This window comes from Ranitomeya imitator, chromosome 3 (assembly GCF_032444005.1).
Source record: "Ranitomeya imitator isolate aRanImi1 chromosome 3, aRanImi1.pri, whole genome shotgun sequence".
Classification (NCBI taxonomy): Eukaryota; Metazoa; Chordata; class Amphibia; order Anura; family Dendrobatidae; genus Ranitomeya; species Ranitomeya imitator.
In genome coordinates, this window is record NC_091284.1 from 699481725 (window position 1) to 699503727 (window position 22003).

General features: G+C 42.8%; 1 protein-coding gene across 3 annotated transcripts in view; it reads left to right on the forward strand.

The window, feature by feature from the left end:
* The window catches only part of ARHGEF25 (Rho guanine nucleotide exchange factor 25), a 540759-nt gene that overhangs the window by 402760 nt on the left and 115996 nt on the right, over positions 1-22003 (forward strand). For all 3 annotated transcript variants that reach the window (XM_069758578.1, XM_069758577.1, XM_069758579.1), the window contains one exon: positions 18838-18936. In XM_069758578.1, the coding sequence (XP_069614679.1) occupies positions 18838-18936 (99 nt within the window). The remainder of the gene's footprint in view (positions 1-18837; positions 18937-22003) is intronic.

Below are 22003 nucleotides of genomic sequence, written 5' to 3' on the forward strand. Positions count from 1 at the left end.
GCTGTATGGCAGCTCGTTTTTTGCGGGACAATATGACGCTTTCAGCGGTACCATGGTTATTTAGATCTGTCCTTTTGATCGCGTGTTATTCCACTTTTTGTTTGGCGGTATGATAATAAAGCGTTGTTTTTTGCCTCGTTTTTTTTCTTTCTTTCTTACGGTGTTTACTGAAGGGGTTAACTAGTGGGACAGTTTTATAGGTCGGGTCGTTACGGACGCGGCCATACTAAATATGTGTACTTTTATTGTTTTTTTTTTTTATTTAGATGAAGAAATGTATTTATGGGAATATTTTTTTTTTTTTTCATTATTTTGGAATATTTTTTTATTTTTTTTTTACACATTTGGAAAAATTTTTTTTTACTTTTTTACTTTGTCCCAGGGGGGGACATCACAGATCAGTGATCTGACAGTTTGCACAGCACTCTGTCAGATCACTGATCTGACATGCAGCGCTGCAGCCTTCACAGTGCCTGCTCTGAGCAGGCTCTGTGAAGCCACCTCCCTCCCTGCAGGACCCGGATCCACGGCCATCTTGGATCCGGGGCTGGAGGAAGCAGGGAGGGAGGTGAGACCCTCGCAGCAACGCGATCACATTGCTCAGGGAAGCCCGCAGGGAGCCCCCTCCCTGCGGGAAGCTTCCCTATACCGCCGGCACATCACGATCATGTTTGATCGCGGTGTGCCAGGGGTTAATGTGCCGGGGGCGGTCCGTGACCGCTCCTGGCACATAGTGCCGGATGTCAGCTGCGATAAGCAGCTGACACCCGGCCGCGATCGGCCACGCTCCCCCCGTGAGCGCGGCCGATCGGCTATGACGTACTATCCCGTCCAGGGTCAGATAAGCCCAGGGCACCTCGACGGGATAGTACGTCTAAGGTCACAGAGGGGTTAACATAAAACTAATAACTATGAAATACAAACTTTTCAAAACTCCCGCCAAATAGTCCCCAGTTCGACTCTCTCAAAAAAATGTACAAAGAAAATTTTTGAACACAAACTTAATTTTAAGGTACCTTAAGTACTATTAAAAACATATTCAATCAGAAGTAGATGCTGAGGTTTCCCCAGAAAAGTCACACTTGCAGAGCAAATAGCAAGAATTACACACCATTTTTGCATGTGTCAGGCAAATTGCTTTATGACATTTGAGACATTCATAATTTGAAAGCCTTCTGGTTCCGCTTTCCGTTTGGCAGGTGGTGCATCTCCTTCTTTTGTGAGGTGGTGCAGATGGTGACTTTTCACCATCATCTTCTGGGCGGAACCTTTTGAGCTGAACTTGAAGGCGAGAGGGGATACCGATTGTTTTCACGCTTCTCCTGCGTAGCTCTCCAAGTACTAGTTCATGAGCCAATTTTTTCAGATACAATCGTCTACGGAGTGGTTCAAGCTTGTTTTCAAGATAAATTACTTGTGAATTTATACCACCCAAATTCAACATAGCAAAAAAAATGACCATTGGCCAGCGTTTGATGCTGACGTTGAAAGTGGAGCACATCTGATCTGCTGTATCCACACCCCCTTTGGTGGCATTGTAAAATGTAATTATCTCCGGTTTTTTTTCTGCCCCAGTCCCAGGATCGATGGCAGCATCATCATGAAGTGTTGATAGAAGAAGTACGATTTTTTTGGCATGTGGTACATAGGAAACTAAAGCCTTTCCATTATGGAATGCAAACATACTGCTGTACTGTTGTCTCTCTTTCACACTTACAAACTGTGGCGGCAATTCCCTTTTGTTTTTTCTTACAGTTCCCACATATGACAGCTTCTGAATTTTCAGATAATCAATCATATCACAACTTGTAAACCAATTGTCAGCTGTAATATTGCGACCCGATCCAAATAAGGGTTCAGCCAGTCTTTTTACAACATCAATGGGTTTGTTGCTCACACAGTAAGGACCTTCTGGTTGTTTTCCTGTATAAACTTCCAGGTTGTAAGTGTAGGTCTTACTGGCATCAACAAGGGCATACATTTTTATTCCATATTTGTTTGGCTTTGATGGAATATATTGACGAAAGGCACATCTACCACGAAAACCAGGGAGCATTTCGTCAATAGTGAGATTCTCTCCAGGGTAATAACTTTGTTTACAGTTTTCAACAAATCTTTAGTGGATGCTTTCCTGAAACGGAAAGTACTTGCAAGCAGCATAATACAAAGAATAGCAGGTTTACCCAGAATCCTTTGCAGTAGCTCCGCCTACTGCAAAGGATTCTGGGTAAACCTGCTATTCTTTGTATTATGCTGCTTGCAAGTACTTTCCGTTTCAGGAAAGCATCCACTATGTATTTCCTTTAAGTAGAGGGCTTTTCGGTCTCTTTCGTCCCGCTACATTTAGCCCAACTTGGGTCTCTCCCTAAGGTGGCTAGCATGTGTGTATCGCTTGCTCACCGAGCCCCACTCCATACAGCCAACCAATTCCAGCCCTGTGCTGATGAGGGCCTAAAGCCCGAAACACGTGTCCACAGGTAGGAATTGGTTGGCTGTGTAAATTTAGAAACTAATCCGCAGCATTGCACGCTTGGCGGTTCCAAGCGCTGTGGATTAGACTGGGGTGGAAAGAGATGATTTGCATAGCTCCGCCTACTGCAAAGGATTCTGGGTAAACCTGCTATTCTTTGTATTATGCTGCTTGCAAGTACTTTCCGTTTCAGGAAAGCATCCACTATGTATTTCCTTTAAGTAGAGGGCTTTTCGGTCTCTTTCGTCCCGCTACATTTAGCCCAACTTGGGTCTCTCCCTAAGGTGGCTAGCATGTGTGTATCGCTTGCTCACCGAGCCCCACTCCATACAGCCAACCAATTCCAGCCCTGTGCTGATGAGGGCCTAAAGCCCGAAACACGTGTCCACAGGTAGGAATTGGTTGGCTGTGTAAATTTAGAAACTAATCCGCAGCATTGCACGCTTGGCGGTTCCAAGCGCTGTGGATTAGACTGGGGTGGAAAGAGATGATTTGCATAGCTCCGCCTACTGCAAAGGATTCTGGGTAAACCTGCTATTCTTTGTATTATGCTGCTTGCAAGTACTTTCCGTTTCAGGAAAGCATCCACTATGTATTTCCTTTAAGTAGAGGGCTTTTCGGTCTCTTTCGTCCCGCTACATTTAGCCCAACTTGGGTCTCTCCCTAAGGTGGCTAGCATGTGTGCAACAAATCTTTGAAATATATCACGAATTGGAGCAAGTCGGTCATGTGTTTTGCGTTCGGTTCGGGTAGTTCTGTCGTCAAACCGAAGGCAACGAATTAGAATCTTGAATCTGTTTATGGACATAACAAGGCTAAATTTTTCAACTCCATCCCCATCTTTACCCCAAAGTTCCTCCAAACTTTGTCTATTTGCCCTATAAGCTCCTGCAAGGTACAGTAATCCAAAAAAAGCACGCAGTTCTATTTCATCTGTGGGCTTGATGGTTCTGTTGCAGATGTACTTGTCCTTTATAATGTCTATATATTGGTTGGTATATGTGACAATAGAGTCCAATAGAGTCCAGAATGTCATCGGTAAATATACTGTTCCAGCATTCAACTGCAGTTTTTGCATTACGTGCAATTCCTATTACTGCAGGAAGGTGAGTAATAATGTTTAAAGGTTCCCTACGTTTTTCTGGAATGGCTTCTTGTTCCATTTAGTATTTTTATCTTTTCCAATATAATATGATCCAACTTCTTCATCCTCACCACTGTCACCATCTTGCTCTGTTTCAGAATCCAGGACACATTCTTCCACCTCATCATGAGAATCAATCTCACTTTCCTCTCCTAAATCCTCATTCAGTGTGAGGTCTCTATCATCTAACAGCATGTTTGTTACTTCCTCAACATCAAGTTGTTTGGATAAATTGTACATTTTCCTCTCCATTTCAGCAGATAATCTGAAGCAAGAGAAGGAATATGTTAGGGAACTACTGTATATGCCTGAGCAGCACACTTTCTTTTATAAAATCTCCCTTATTTCTATGAAATATCCTCACATTTTGTGCTATACATTCATAAAACAAGCTAAATAAACTATTGTGATGAATAAAAACATAAAATACCAACCTTACTGAATGTGACGTATTCACATACAATGAGCCTGAGAGATCTGTGCAGCTATATCCTCTCCCCTGAAGCTCTGAAATCCAACTGTGATATCAGGTTTCACAGACCTTCAAGAGACAGGAGACTACCTGGAGGGAGGGGGTTTCCTCACAATCTGGTGAGGAAGGAGAAATGAAGGTAAAAGAGAAGCGCCTGTCAGATCAGTTGTATGTGACGGAGGGTTAATAAAGATGATAAAAATGAGCACTAAATCAAATAAAAGATTGCTGACTACTCAGGAGCACAGTGGAAATACAGTAAGAGAAAATCTGCCACTTTTCACCTGACAAGTTTTTGTTCACCAACAGAGATTGTGTCTTGAGTCTGTGATGACCACTTTGGGATTGTAATCTTGTAGTGATGAGAGTTGTGTGATGTCCACAATGGAACAACTGGTACAGATGGTACAATCTAACATCCCAGGCTGCATGGGAGCAAACTCCATGATTTAGTGTCACGTGGGGTGAGAATAAATGATGTCCTGAGTAAAGCCTCACATTTTGTCCTTTGTATAAATTAATCTATTAATTAAACCATACTTACGACCTTGCCCATTCCCCCAATGCCCTCGTCATCTGCAAAATAGTTAAAAAAAAAACAAACAACAATATTCCTCACCTTTCCACAGAGATGATAATCCATTTGTCCCACGACGGGTCTAGCTGCTACTTCTAGATGGCAGGCTGCATGATTACATGATACAACCATACAGCCTGTCATCCAGCAGACACTGAGCACCGTGTGCTCATTGTCTCTCTGTGAACTCCTATTACCTATCTGAGGCCACCGCAAGAGTGAGAACTTTCTCTTTCTCACGGTGCCGTTAGACAGGTCCTACAAATTCACATCCAGTGAGCTCACTTCACCTATGTGACGTTGGCGCATCTGTGGGATTGCACTTTTTTGCAATTTCACCGCACTTGTAGTTTTTTTCCCATTTTTCAGTACACGATATCTTAAAACCAATGGTGTTGTTCAAAAGTACAATTCGTCCCGCGAAAAACAAGCCCTCACATGGCCATATTGACTGAAAAATAGAAAAGTTATGGCTTTGGGAAGAAGGGGAGCAAAAAACGAAAATGCAAAAATGAAAATACTTCCGGGGGTTAAGAGGTTAAACGAATATTCTAGATGTGTGGCAAGTACCTTGAGGATGGCATGCTGTACGGGCAGCATGGTGGCTTAGTGATTAGCACTGCTGCTTTTCATCAGTTCAAATCCCACCAATGACAACAAGGAGTTTGCATGTTCTCCCCATGTTTGCCTGGGTTTCCTCCGGGTTCTCCAGTTTCCTCACACATTCCAAAGACCTACTGATAGGGAATTTAGATTGTGAGTGATGTCTGTAAAGCTGTAGAATATGACAGCGCTATATAAGCAATGCATAATAATAATAATAATAATAATAACTACATAAAAAGTACTGGCGGATGGAATAAGTTTCTGTTGACATAAATGCAGTTGTATTTGCCTTGCTCTTCTGTTTAGGTTATGTTCACATGTTGCGTATTTGCAGCATTTTTTTTTTTTTTGCTGCTTTTATATGCAAATTTTAAGCTGCGTTTTACAGTACCAGCAAAGTCTGAGATTTCGGAAATCTCACGCACACACATTTGTTTTATTTTCCTGACTGTTTTGGAAAACTGCTGCGTTTTTGCAAACTGCAGACTGTCACTTATTTCAGCGTTTTTTTCTGCGCATTTGTAACGTTTTTTTTCTCCAATAGAAAACAAGGTGTAAGTGCAAAAAATGCAGCAAAAAACGCAGGTATCAGTTTTTGCTGGGTTTTTGGTTCAAAAACCTAAGGAAGTTAAATAAGGCTTTTTTTGGGTGCCGAAACTTTATCAACATGTGCAAAAGACAACAAAAACACATAAAAAATGCAGCAAAAACTCAACAAAAGCTTCTTTTTGTAAGCAGCTTCTTTACTTCCGAGAGAGCAGGTTTTTCCTGCAGAAAAAAAAACGCAGTAAAAAAGCAAAGTGGGAACATAGCCTTACAGGCTATGGAAGGCAGGTGGAAAATGCAGAACACAGCAAGAGAAGATAATCGGAATACTGTCAGATAAGACACATTCACTGCCTGGTGTCACTTTGTATACGTAGAAATATGTTGCTGTGACATCATGTCAGGACACTTCACATGTAGAAACAGCGCAAATAGGAAAAACGAGCTCTAGATATGTGACATTAATTTAGATGATAATACAATAACATATTGTAGTAAGATTACAGCATGAAGATTCATTCCATTGTGTATCCAGCAGCATCTGACTGTGATTCAGGCTCCGAGAGGAGCTGGCACATGGGTGTAGGACATCGAAAACACATTGGATTAATGTTGGCGGGATCTCCAGCCATCTTTGCAGCCCACAATGCCATTCTGTGTGGCCCTCAACCATCTGGTCACAAACACACGTCTGGTGGCTGCCTACATGTATTTTCCATGTCAGAGAGAACAGCAATGGTATACGCAAGAGCTGGGATGGGTAATTCCTAATGGTGCACTATGTGGTCATCCAGAAGAGAATACACCAGGTGGAGACGTGACCATACATCAGGGCAGCTATCTTCAACATGGTTTAAGGGGAGTAACTGCAATGGAGATATCCTACTGCATGCATGGTCTCTATAATTCTGGAGTGTAAATAGTTAATAACGGTACCCCCATTCTCCTAATTTATTGGAGTCATGGAAGTGGAACTGGCACCTTTCACGCATTACTCACATATGCTTATGATATATAAATGCCTCAGATGCGATTAATTCGCAGGAAAAGGTCTATTGGCCACGTCAGAGTCTTCTTGGAATGGAGCCCTGAGATCTTCCACTTACTTGATGGCATCTGCCAATCTTCTTTCCACTAGCACAACTTTACAAGTGTGTCATGTCGTAACGATGACCGTGCCCCAGGATGGTTACACAGGAGAGGAGCCACAGATGCCGCCTTGTGAGAGATGTTTCACTGATGTGGCTGGTGGACTGGGTCCTGTGAATCAACCATAGCAAATTATAGGAGGAATGAGAATTGGACATGTTGGGTTAGTTTTTATGGTCCAGGAGACAAGTCTTCTTTGTACTATTATAATTTTTTATAAATTTGAAATCAAGATGCCCATTCATTCCAACCAATTGTCTATGGGCAGGCCTATAGACAGGCTGATTGGTTAACTAGAACACCAATAATCAGAGGGGTAGTCTTCAGTGAACAAAATGCTCCACCAGGTCCACTGCACCAATATGAAACTGAATGGAACCTACAAAAATGTCAGTGAAGACCCAAAGAGTTACATATCAAGTAACAAACGATGGGAAATATGTGGTATGAAGATATTTGGGACACAGCAGGCACAAAAATAAGTGCTATAGAGTGCAATGAAAACCTTATACAAAATTAGATGAAAGTATCCTCAATTCAAAAGTTACATAAAAATGCAGACCATACAAGTATGGGAAGATTTATAACTAAACATTTGTGTGGAAATAATTATAAGAAGTACTGATCAGAGGTCTCCATCACCAAATAACTGCGTGAAGCCTCCATCTCACCCTCCAACGCACATTTCGCTGATGCTTCCTCAGGGAGTGGTTGGTTAACTAGCACTAGGTAACTACAAATTACTGTATTATAATATCTTGAGCTGCATAACCAGTGTTTTGGTTCTTTACTGTAACATCACTTACACATCTAACTTCTAAAATGGGTAAAGGGGTTTCCCACTTTCAACAAAGTGTCGCCAAACATTTGTTATCATGTTAAATAACAAATCCAGTTCTGGTGCAGCGTTAGCGCCCGGAGTTTTGATTTTAAGAGTGATGTCACGTCTACAATGTGCATCACCGCTACAGCTAATCACCGAGCCCATGCCATCTACATCAACAGAGCTGTTGAGCTCAGTGATTGCCTGCATCGGTGATGCCCACTGCGGTCGTAACGTCACCGCTGCAGCCAATACACAGAACCTGGAGTACTACCCGAGATTCGACGCCGGGCTGGGGAGTTTGAGTCCCTGCTGGCTTTGATATCTTACATGACAGAGAACATATGAGGACTACTATCAAAAACTGGAAAACGACTTTAAAGGGGCTTCCGATGTGAAATAAAATGGGTTTAATATTCACGGCAGATCATAGGGCTCCAACTCGCCACGTCAGTATTTCTCTTGTGCGCTTAGTACTTTGCTGGATATTACAGGTTGCGGAAAGTTCTGAACTTATTTTCCATTCCTAATAAGCATTTTGCTTCTGCTGCAGTATTATCACTTATCTTTCTAAGAGGCTAAAAACCCAACTTGTAAAAAGCAGAAATGAGCACTGAAAGTATAAGAGGCCTCAGGGGCACAGCGCAGCCAGGTTCAGGAGCAGGACACTTTAGATTAGGTAGTCTGTCTGAAGGAACATAGCAGGCTAAGCTGTCTTGGGGTCATGAACCGTTGTAGTGACAGGAGATAATTATTTCTTCTCTCTAACCATTCGAGCGTGTAGTGTTCAGTATGAATGGCTAGACAAATCCCTCACGTCTACTACACTTTTCATTATTTTATTATCTTTCCATTATGCAGGCACGATTAGACTATGAACGCTATGAGTCTGAGCGTCTGATACAATTTTTTTGATATTTTTATATAACTGGGGGAAGAAAGAAAGGGGCTACAACATATGGCAATCACTCTAAAATACTAGCATGTAGGAATTCAAAAATCACTAGCATCTCGCTTGACGGGAGCAATTTAGAAGATATTTTCCAGCTACCGTGCTTATCGTATTCTTATCAATAGCAATTTCACAACATACAGTGGCATGTAAAAGTTTGGGCACCCCGGTCAAAATTACTGTTGTTGTGAACAGTTAAGCAAGCTGAAGTTGGAATTATCTCTAAAAGGCCTAAAATTAGTACCTAGTCGCCCCCCCTTTTGAAAGTATCACAGCTTGCAAACACTTTTTGTAGTCTGCCAAGAGTCTTTCAATGCTTGTTTGATGGATTTTCATCCATTCTTCTTTGGAAAATTCTCCCAGTTCTGTGAGATTCCTGATCGTCTTGCATACACTGCTATTTTGAGGTCTAGTCACAGATTTTCAATGCTATTCAGATAAGGGGACAGTGAGGGCCATTGTAAAACCTTCAGTTTGCGCCCTTTTGAGGAAGTCTATTGTGGATTTTGACGTGTGTTTAGAATTATTACCCATTTGTAAAATGCCATCCTCTTTTCAACTTCAACTTTTTTACAGATGGTGTTATGTTTCCATCAAGAATTTGTTGAAATTTCATTGAATCCATTGTTCCTTCTACCCAGGGCCGGCTCCAGGTTTTTGAGGGCCCCGGGCGAAAGAGTCTCAGTGGGCCCCCCCTTTAACACATACCCCGATTCATGATCGCATATAAACACAGCCCTGTAGTATATAACACTGCCCACGTAGCATATAGCAGCCCATGTAGTATATAGCACAGCCCACGTAGTATATAGCAGCGCAGCGAACGTAGTATATAGCAGCCCACGTAGTATATAGCAGCAGCCCACGTAGTATATAGCAGCGCAGCCCACAGTAGTATATAGCAGCGCAGCCCACGTAGTATATAGCAGCGCAGCCCACATAGTATATAGCAGCGCAGCCCACGTAGTATATAGCAGCGCAGCCCACATAGTGTATAGCAGCGCAGCCCACGTAGTATATAGCAGCGCAGCCCACGTAGTATATAGCAGCGCCACTCACTCAGGCACTGGTAGGACTAGGAGCTCCTCCTGAATCTGCCTCATAACTTCAGCAGCACGGCAGCCAGCCAGGGGCGGAGATCAGAGCAGAGAACGTGCTCTCTCCGCCCACAAACAGTGTCACACTGGCTGCCTTCTCTTAACCCCTATGTGTGCCTGCTTGGCTGCACTGACTGAGTGAGAAGATGCTTGTGTCAGAGCTGGCACATAGGGGTTAAGAGAACGCAGCCAGCAGTGACTTTGTGGGCGGAGAGAGCATGTTATCTCCTGCTCTGCTCTCCCAGCTGTATCTATGACAGCGTGAGTGGGCCCCCCTCTCTTCCCAGGGCCCTGGCATTTGCCCGGTGTGCCGGGTTCTGACGCCGGCCCTGCTTCTACCCCTGAAATGTTTACTGTGCCATTGTCTGCAACACAACCCAAAGCATTATCCTCCCCCATGCTTAATGTTTGGCAAGATGTTCTTTTCCTGACATCCTGTGCCCTTTTCACACAGGGCCCAGTAGGTTTGGATTTGTTTTTCCCTTAATAGTAAAGACCTTATACAATTTATCTGAATAGTTAATTGAAGTTTCAGCAAACTGCATAAATTAAAAATGCAAAGAAATCAGGGTGGATAAAAATCAATGTTTTTTTTTTTAAAAAACCAAAAAAATCGAATTTTTTTGATTTAAATCGGATTTTTTTAATTTAAATCAGATTTTTTTTATTTAAATCGGATTTTTTTCAATAAACTGCTTTTTGAGGAAAATATTTTACCATCCAAAGGTTCTTCCATCATGAGATAAAGCTGAGTTGTTTAACTCAGTAGAATAAAGGCTGTATATGTGTAACATTCACAATGCCATGCTCTTCCAGAGGTTTCTGTAGAATTAGTGGGCAGTTTCTCTCCTATATTATCACAGACGCTCGCTTTACTTACGCAGTTCTCAAAACTGAATTTGACTCCGCAGAGGTCCCAGCCTCTTCTTCACGGCAAAAATGTTACAACATGAACAGAGTTGAGAAAAAGCACTTAATCCTATTGTTCTACAAACCTATGAATACAAAATCAACCCCTTCAGTGCCAAGTCCAAGAAGTTAAGGTACCTTCACACTAAGCGATGCTGCAGCGATACCGACAACGATGTCGATCGCTGCAGCGTCGCTGTTTGGTCGCTGGAGAGCTGTCACGCAGACAGCTCTCCAGCGACCAACGATCCGAAGCCCCGGATAACCAGGGTAAACATCGGGTTACTAAGTGCAGGGCCGCGCTTAGTAACCCGATGTTTACCCTGGTTACCATCCTAAAAGTAAAACGAACAAACGCTTCATACTTGCCTTCCGCTGTCTGTCCCCGGCGCTCTGCTTCTCTGTACTGGCTGTGAGCACAGCGGCCGGAAAGCAGAGCGGTGACGTCACCGCTCTGCTTTCCGGCCGCTGTGCTCACAGTGAGTGCAGGAAAGCACAGCGCCGGAGGACAGACAGTGGAAGGTAAGTATGAAGCGTTTGTTTTTTTACTTTTAGGATGGTAACCAGGGTAAACATCGGGTTACTAAACGCGGCCCTGCGCTTAGTAACCCGATGTTTACCCTGGTTACCAGCGAAGACATCGCTGAATCGGCGTCATACACGCCGATTCAGCGATGTCAGCGGGAGAGCCAGCGACCAAATAAAGTTCTGGCCTTCTAGCCCCGACCAACGACATCACAGCAGGATTCTGATTGCTGCTGTGTGTCAAACTGAACGATATCGCTAGCCAGGACGCTGCAACGTCACAGATCGCTAGCGATATCGTTTAGTGTGAAGGTACCTTAAGACAATATGTTTCTGATTGTTTGGAGTGGAATAGATCTGCACAACACAAGAAGAATGTGAATCTAAGTGTGAGGAGGAGGAAGGGCAAGCAGACAAGAAAATGAAAGTGAAACTTTGAGCACAATACTGCAGCATAGCCACAGACAGACAAGTCTGGATCTGTTTGTGTGTACGATCTGAGGTTTATTACATTATTTCCTTATAATGGCAGCAGGCCGTAAAAGAGACCCAGTTTGGGAATATTTTAATGAAGCTCCTTCGCCTATCGGTAAGGCAGGCATGCGTGCAAAATGCAAACGATGCAACAAAGAGATGCAAGGCCTGGTGACGCAAATGAGGCAACATCATGAGAAGTACGGTGATGAAGATGACCAAAGAAACACTTCTGAACAGGCAGGATCTTCAGGTTGGTAAACATTTTTATTGAATCCTATTTCTAAAGACTGAACTGTCATGTGTGAGAAAAATTATATTTCTTATTATTGCTGCATGTTACTGTCATTTGGTACAGTTATGAAGAAAAACAAATATCCCTTTTGGGGCAGGGGCAGTGATGTGTTGTGTACAATAAGCAGAAATTGTATAAACAATAAAATAACAGTCAGAATTCAAAACAACCAGAGGCGCTGCACATTCCTCGGTCACCCTCCTGCAGCAAATACACAGACACCACTACAAAAGTGTCAAATGCCAGGTGTGCAAACACAAGGACTATATATATGTATGTGATCGCGCTGGAGGTGCCGATACAACAAGAAAAGCTTTCTTTTTAGAAAAACATTCACACTATGCTTAATTACCTACTTAGCATTTGGCGTCTGTTTCCCACATATAAGCAGTTGCCAGGTTTTCCTGTTAATTCTAGAGGTCTTCCCAGATATGAACGGTTACCGTATTTTCCTATTGATTCTGATGATCTTCACGGATAAGTATAAAGTGCTGTGCTTAAAAATATATATGCGAGGGAGTGGGTATAAAACTGTCCCGGCCGGTGACAGTTACCCGTTACCTCACATGCGGTGTGTTCCAGACCTTCAGCGGTGAAGTCGCGCTTAGAAAATGGAATTGCCGGCGAGGTGCAGGACCTCGCGTGACGTCACATGCACGTGGTACTCCACGTGATCAGCTAACGGAATGCACCTAGGACCAAAAAGTCTCTCCAACGCGTTTCGAAGTCGGCAGACTTCTTCCTCAGGGATGGTCCGGTGCAGAATAAAGGTGCTTTTATATCTGGCCATGAGTGGAAGCGCTGAGTCTATTGGTTGAAGGCAAAAAGCTCAATCTCGCTATTTAACCCATTCGGCATTAGTGTGTTCAATTCAAAAATCCACCTGCTTTCTTCCCTCGACATCTGGTGGATAAAATTGCCTCTTCGCCAGTTCTTTTTTACTATTTTTATCCCGGTGACCACTACATCTTCAACTAAACCCGCATGAAATTTCTCAAAATGTTGAGATAGGGGGTGACCCACAAATTTTTTATTAATATTACGCAAATGTTCCCCAATGCGTATGCTCATAGGTCGTATAGTGCGGCCTATATATAATTTCCCGCACGGGCATTTAATGCCATAAATTATTCCTCGGGTGGAACAGGTAATAAAATCTTTGATTTCTACTTCATTGTCTTTATAGGTAATACTCAGTTGTTTTTTCGTGTTCAGTTTTTTGCATGGTAGACATCTTCCACATGGAAAAAAGCCCGATCGAGTCTTTAATGTAAGTGGCATCATAGGAGGTACAGGTTTCCGCACAGTTGGGGCTATAATATTACCCAAGTTATTCGCCCTCCTAAAAACGAACCTGGGATATTCGGCTATTGTGTCCCCAATCACTTTATCCTCTTTTAATATATTCCAATATTTCTTGACAATTCTCCTCAAGAGATAACTATTAGAATTATACGAGGTTATGATTGGTATCATTTCCTTCTCCATGTTGTTCGTTTTTTTAGATTTAGGTTTTAGAAGTTTTTTTCTAGATTGTTTACCTACTTGTTCCTTCACCTGTATCAGAGTTTCTTTGTCATATCCTTTTTGACTAAACCTTTCTATGAGGATATCTGTCTCTTTCCTGAAGTCCTCTAATTTGGAGCAATTTCTATGAGCTCTAATGAATTGGCCTTTGGGGACATTTAAAAGCCAACTTGGTAAGTGGCAACTATTTAATGCAATATAATTATTCGAGTCGGTGGGTTTGTGGTACAAGCTAGTCTGAATCTCATTGTCCTCCACAAAAATCTTCAAATCTAAAAAATTAATTGCTTTATTGCTTGTGTTTACTGTAAAATTTAAAAAATAATCATTTTTATTCAGTTCATTGATAAAATCTAATAATAAAACCGGTCCCCCTGACCAAATAAAAACTATATCATCTATAAAACGCTGCCATAGGACCAGGTTCGCCCTCAGGAGTCCATTCGCATAGATATGGTCCTCCTCCCACCTGCCAACATACAGGTTGGCATAGCTGGGGGCGAACCTGGTACCCATGGCAGTGCCCCACTGCTGGGAGTAGTAGTCCCTCCCAAAGCAAAAATAATTGTGGGTAAGAATAAAATTTATACAATCAATAATAAAAGAAATTTGGTCACTAGGCAAGTTTCCATCCTTAGATAAAAAATATTGAGCGGCCTCACAGCCTTTCTGATGCTGGATCACTGTATATAAGGAAGTAATATCGAGTGTGCCTATTATATAGTGGTCCTCCCACCGAACGGTCTGTAATATACGTAATATATGAGCACTATCCTTTAGGTAGGAAGGAAGTGAATGACAAAGTTTCTGAAGATGGCAATCGACATATCTTGACATATTGGTAGTGAGGCCTCCTATAGCTGAAATAATAGGCCTACCCGGCGGACGTGACAGATCTTTATGGATCTTGGGTAAATAGTAAAAACATGGGACTCTGGGATGTATTATATTAATAAAATCATATTCCCCTTTGTTTAAAAAACCTTTTTGTAATCCTATTTTAATTAAGTTTTGCATTTCGAGGATATAACTATCAGTTGGATCTGCCTTGAGTATTTTATATGTACACTCATCTCCCAATAAGCGTAAGGATTCTTTATTGTAGTCCGCAGTGTTTAAAATAAAATAACAGCATTGACTTTTTTTGTTTATGGGGAATTCATGGATTCTGGAAACTATCCACCTCCAAGATCACCATCATCCTGTTCTACAGTTTCAGAGTTATCCTTCCAGGATAGTGCTTCATTAGCAGCAGCATCATCATCAGACACCCACAGCCACATATCACCATCACCCAAAAGGAAGAAAAAACCTTTACCTCCTGGAACCACCATAGATAGGTTTGTGATAAGAACTAGCAGATTAGAAAAAGAGTTGATTGATTGAAAAAATTGCCCAGTTTATTTATGCAACAAACTCTTCTTTCCGTCTGACTGAGAACCCACATTTCATTAATATGGTTCAGTCACTGAGACCAGGATACAGTCCACCCAGCAGAGCTGATGTTGCAGGGAAACTGCTGGATCAAGTGTATGACAGAGAAATGGAGCAATGTGCAACAGCTCTGGAGGGTTAAATTGTTAACCTAAGTATTGATGGGTGGAGTAATGTCCACAATGATCCTATTGTATGTGCTTGTATAACAACAGAAGAAGGTAAAGTCTTCCTTGCACAAACAACTGATACGTCAGGAAATGCACACACAGCAGAATACTTACAAGAAGTGGCAGTAAAAGCTATAAAGACATGTGAACAAAAATTCAAATGTCTAGTACGCAGTTTGGTCACTGACAATGCTGCAAACGTATCCAAGATGAGAAGAGATTTAGAAGAGCAGGGAGGGAATACAAAGCTGCTAATAACATATGGTTGCAGTGCTCATTTGCTGCACCTCTTAGCCAAAGACTTAAGTGTTCCAGAAATAAAGGCTAATGTTGTTGAAATTGCTAAATACTTCCGTAATAATCATTTTGTTGCAGCAGCTCTGAAAAGGATGGGTGGAACCAAGCTAACGCTCCCACAAGATGTTAGATGGAACTCTGTGGTGGACTGTTTTGAGCAGTATATCAAAAACTGGCCTATTCTGATGACATTTTGTGAAGAAAATCGAGATAAAATAGATGGCACTGTCACGGCCCAAATCCTCAACATTGGGCTTAAGAGAAATGTTGAACATATGCTGAGCTTCCTGAAACCCATCTCTCAAGCTTTAAACAAAATACAGAAAAATAGCTGTTTTATTGCGGATGCTGTTGAAATTTGGAAGGAACTGAGTGAACACTTAAAAACAGAACTACACATGGACAGAATTAAATTACAAGCAGTAAACAAACGAATGGGACAAGCACTGACTCCAGCTCATTTTTTGGCAAATATTGTCAATATCCAATATCAGGGTCAAAACCTAAGTGCTGAGGAAGAGGAGTTAGCTATGACATGGGTATCCAGCAATCATCCATCTTTAATGCCAACTATAATAAACTTCAGAGCTAAGGGGGAACCATTCAAGAAATATATGTTTGCTGAAGATATTTTAAGGAAGGTCACACCAGTAAACTGGTGGAAGTCACTTAAGCGCTTGGATTTAGAGACTGTTCAAGTAATGATTTCACTTTTAACAGCAGTAGCTTCTTCTGCAGGTGTTGAAAGAATATTCTCTTCCTTTGGACTCATTCATTCTAAATTGAGAAATCGGTTGGGACCCAATAAAGCAGGAAAGCTTGTTTTTCTTTTCCAGATTATGAATAGGAACAAAGAAGAAGATGATGATGAAGATGACGACAAGTGAGCTACAGAGGACAGCAGGGACAGTAGTATTTAAGTTTTTCATGTGTTGGCTGGGCTGACAGTCTTAAGTTTCTTATAATATATATACAGTATATTTTGTTTAGCCAAATTAGTTAACAAACATGGATGTTTGTTTAAGCAAATAACTTATGCTGTAATGTTGTTATTGTTTCAGTTGAATAAATCTATTTAAATTGTTAAGGTCAGGATTATTTTTCTCCTTCCTAAGTACAACAGAACAGTGGTGTCCAAATATGAATGATTAACCCATTAAACTGGGGAGAAAAAAGTAATATAAAAAGTGATTCTAAAAATCTTCATCTACTTGCATGTTAAAGTAGCAAGAACTAGTTTAGGTAGAAACTTTGATTTAAATCACTGATTTAAATCAAGCCTTACTGACTAGTGATTTAAATCAATCAAATCCACCCTGAAAGAAATACTAAAAAATTATAATATATCTTACTAGTGAAATGTGTTTCTTTCTACCCTTTCCATGTACTTCTTTTAACTCCTTGTCATCTGAACCTATCATGCACTCTGAAAAAAAACAAATTAAATTCATATCAGTCAAAACAAGATGGACTGCCAGCTCGCTGAGATATTATATTGCAAGCTGTCTATTGAAGACTGCTATGATAGGAGAGAGTGGAGAAGGGAGAAACAGAGTGAGAGAGTGGTGCAAACACTCACAGGCCATGCAGCTGCTTCTAGTAAGTGTTTTATCTCAGCCCAGGGTTGGATTAACAGCTACACTACTCAGTACTGCTGGATATTGTCTGGTATTGCTACTTTAGAACATGGGCAACATAGATACAGGGGAGCAGGAATCCCTCACGACTCTATTGGTAGTGTTTGGGAGGCAACATAGCAGCAAGTTTAGACTTTCTAAATCATAGACTAATGAAATTTAGAGAGATCCTGAAAAGGAGAAACAGAAGATAAGTCATGTAATGGACAGAAATAGTATTAAGTGTTGTGAATTCCGCTCTTGGGCTCCCTCCGGTGGTTGTAAGTGGCACTTTTGTGAGTTCTGCTCTTGGGCTCCCTCTTGTGGTTTCAAGTGGTATGGCTGCTCCTTGGAGTTAGCTGTCTTCAGCTGACTCCACTTATCGTCTGTTCTGCTCTGCTATTTAGGCCTGGCTATTTCCTTCAGCCAGTGCCACTTGTAAATGGTTCCTGGTTGGATTCACATCTCTTGGATTTCCCTGTTATCCTGACCAGTTCAGCAAAGCTAAGTTTTTGCTTGCTCTTTTCTGTCCATAGATTGTGGACTTATCCATTCTGTGCTTTCTATGTTTGTCCAGCTTATCAGTATGAATTAATTCTGTCTTGCTGGAAGCTCTGGGAAGCAGATTTACCCTCCACACCTTTAGTCAGGTGTGGAGATTTTTTGTAAACTCTGTGTGGATTTTTGTAGTGTTTTATACTGACCGCACAGTATTCCATCCTGTCCTATCTATTTAGCTAGATTGGCCTCCTGTGCTCATCCTGGTTTCATTCTGTGTATGTCTTTTCCCTCTCCACTCACAGTCATTATTTGTGGAGGGCTAATCTATGCTTTGGGGATTTTCTCTGAGGCAAGATAGCTTTCCTTCTTCTATCTTTAGGGGTAGTTAGCTCTTAGGCTGTGACAAGATGCCTAGTGAGAGTTTGGAGCATTCCACGGCTACGTCTAGTGTTGTGTTGAGCTTAGGGACTGCGGTCAGTACAGTTACCACTTCCTTCAGAGCTCGTTCCATGTTGCTCCTAGACCACCGTATCATAACAATTAAGGCTCTGTGTAAATACACCTGACAGCTTAGTTTCAAAAGTCACCTAAAACCACATGTTTGCCTTGAGTAACTAGATTTATTGCTTGTTTTATACCGATCCTAGTGACTGTTATAGTCCAGAGCTGTATTCACAATTCTGCTGGTTGTCACTGGAAACTGCCAATAAACTTTACTAATAGTCACATTTATTGAAAGAGGAACATTTATAACATCATGGTCATACCTCATCACATCATGGACACTGCCATTTCATGTTCTAACTACCGTAATTTCTTCCCAGGAACCTATCACGATAATGCGAAATATATACTTTATTGACAGATAATTGTGATTGTGAGCACATCAGTATTTTCATGCAGAATATAGCTACTGTTCGACATAACTATATTCTCTGTGAAGGCTCAGACATTAATTTGCTGGATACGTCATGGAAGTGGTTAATGTTGCAAGGTATCATGTCCACAGCAGCAGAAGATGAGTGTTCTCCTCATGTGGGAGACAGTGACTCGTCCACACATTGTGGAACACCAAGGCTGCTGCATACTTTTTCCTCTACGCCGTATGTTTCATGTCAAGGGATTTTTACACAATCCTCCAGTACCGTGTGCTGTGAAAACTAGTTGTAAACCTTACCGTGACTCATACACTTGGCACTTCTTACCGTTTAATTAATACTTTTCTCAACTCATTTCTCCTTTTCCTTTCATAGGAATGGAAAGAACATGAAAATCCTGACAAACATAACTTGCCCGACTTATCCTTCCTATGTGACTTGCTTCAAGGGGCGACCACAGAACCCAATAATAAGGTGGGTATCTCCAGTATGATACTGGTCCCTCTGCTATTGACTTCAATCTTTTACAAGCTGTTACGTTGGGACTTTATTGTTGCACTATACTGACAGAAATAAAAGTAGGTTTTTATGGTTGTGGAATACATTAACTCATACTATAGCCGTGACTGAAGCCATAAAACTGCGAGCTCGCCGTGCCTTTATTCACAACTTTTTCCTGACCATATACTTGCATATTTTTTCTGTCTGTAGTGATTTTTTGTTCTTCTGATTTTTGCACTTTTTCCTAAGTGTGGTCTTTTTTTTGTGATACAAATGCACCAGATATGCCTGAAAACATAGGTCTTTGAAATATTCCCAACTTGTTGAATTTTTCCAGCCGTAGTGTTGTTTGTGTCCCCATCACTTAAAGGAGTTTTCCTACGAACAATAGTTCACTGTAATCAATAGATCTTGGAATAAAGATAATTTCCACAATTGGATGTGTGTAAATAAAATGTTCCTGTTCTGAGATAATCTTATAAATGTGCCCCTGCTTTGTACTGTGTAATGGCCATGTCTGACCGTACGGGGACATGGTCTGATCATACCACAGCTCCTGGGCAGGGGGAAGAGTATAGACAGGGCAGGATGGGGTCACAACTGATTGTTTCTTTGAGGTAAAACATTGTTTAAAAATAGGTAGCGAATTGCACAAATCTCTCAAAAAGAATCAGCTGTGATCCCCTGCTGTAATGTCTGTATACTCTCTTTTGCTTTCTCTCCTGCCAAGGGAAGAAAACAACATATTAATTATAATTACAATTAATATTAATATAAAATAATATCACTTAATATTGAGCAGAATTAAGTATGCTGACATCCTCCTATATACCGTATGAGCACCCCCAATACACAGTATGAGCCCCCACACAGCCCCCTAAATATAGTATAAGCGTCCACAGGCCCCTCTATATGCAGTATGAGCCCGTACATAGCCCCCATAGTCTCCGGTGCACTGAGTCTCCATACAGCAGACACAATGTAATGATGTTCTCCAAATTCATGAGTTCTATATATCGCGCCCCGCCATTGTTTGGCAGCGTTCTGCCCAGGAGATTATCACTAGAGGACTAGTTGTATCGTGCCATGTAGTCCTCCTGCTCTGTGTAATTCCACCCTCCACCACTCATTGGCAGTTTTCTGCCTGTGCACAGTGTACACAGAAAGTTGCCAGTGGGGGCAGGGCTATATAGAGAACTGGTAGCGCTTCAGCAGATAAAACAGTGATTTTATTTAATCATCACTGTAATCAAGGTCTCTGATCCTACATTATCTGCTCTCAGGCCGGTTTCACATGTCCAGATAATTCCAGTACCGTATAAAATCGGTACTGGAGTTATCCGTGTCCGTGTGCTCACGTGGCACATCAGTGTGGCACACGTGCGGCACACGTGTGCCGCCCGTGTTCCCACTGGGTACCACACGCACCGTGCAGGAGACAGCGCTAAAGTTTAGCGCTGCCCCTGCATCGTGCTGAATCCGCGATTCATATCTTCCCTGCAGCAGCGTTTGCTGCAGAGAAAATATGAATAATAGTGTCTAAAATAAAGATCTATGTGTCCCCCGCCCTCCCACCCCCTGTGCGCCCCCCCCCCCCCCCCGCTGTTCTGAAAATAATCATCAAGCTCCCTCGTTGGCTGTTGCTGCCCTATGGGAGGTAGAGCCGCATAGTCATTACTGTAAATGAGCGGCCCCACGTGACCGCATACAGGAGAAGATGCGGCCAGGACAGGAAGCAGCAACAGCCAACGAGGGAGCTTGGTGAGTATTTTCAGAACAGCGGGGGGGGGGGGCGCATAGGGGGTGGGAGGGCGAGGGACACATAGATCTTTATTTTAAACACTATTATTCATATTTTCTCTGCAGCAAACGCTGCTGCAGGGAAGATATGAATCGCAGATTCAGCACCAGTGGGGGGACAGCGCTTAATGTAGCGATGTCTCCTGCACGGCACACAGACTGCACACGGACAACGTTCGTGTGCGGTACGTGTTTTACACGGACCCATTGACTTTAATGGGTCCGTGTAATACGTGCGCTCCCACGAACACTGACATGTCTCCGTGTTTGGCACACGGAGACACGGTCCGCAAAAAATCACTGACATCTGAACATCTACGTGTGTCAGTGGCTCCGGTACGTGAGGAAACTGTCACCTCACGTACCGGAGCCACTGACGTGTGAAACAGGCCTCAGACAGGGTGGCAAAAGCCTGGTGACAAATTGCAATGTAAGCCCAAATCTCAAATCAGAGGTTTGCCATATTCAAATGTAGAAATTTAGTACAGAACATTAATCTTCAAAAACCAAGCAAAAGCATCAAGTAGTTAACCCCTTCCCGACCCATGACGCCACGTAGGCGTCATGAAAGTCGGTGCCAATCCGACCCATGACGCCTATGTGGCGTCATGGAAAGATCGCGTCCCTGCAGATCGGGTGAAAGGGTTAACTCCCATTTCACTCGATCTGCAGGGACAGGGGGAGTGGTAGTTTAGCCCAGGGGGGGTGGCTTCACCCCCTCGTGGCTACGATCGCTCTGATTGGCTGTTGAAAGTGAAACTGCCAATCAGAGCGATTTGTAATATTTCACCTATTATAACTGGTGAAATATTACAATCCAGCCATGGCCGATGCTGAAATATCATCGGCCATGGCTGGAAATACTAATGTGCCCCCACCCCACCCCACCGATCGCCCCCCCAGCCCCCCGATCTGGCCGGTACACTGCTCCGGCTCCCCTCCGTCCAGTGCTCCGCTCCCCCCCGTGCTCTTGTCCGCTCCCCCCGTGCTCCAATCACCCCCCCGTGCTCCAATCACCCCCCCTGCACTCCGATCCACCCCCCCCCCCCCCGGTGCTCCGTTCCACCCCCCCGTGCTCCATTCCAGCCCCCCCGTGCTCCGTTCCACGCCCCCCGTGCTCCGTTCCACCCCTCCCGCGCTCCGATTCCCCACCCCGTGCTCCGATCCCCCCCCCCGTGGTCCCCTCCCACCCCATCATACTTACCGATCCAGCCGGGGTCCCGTCCGTCTTCTCCCTGGG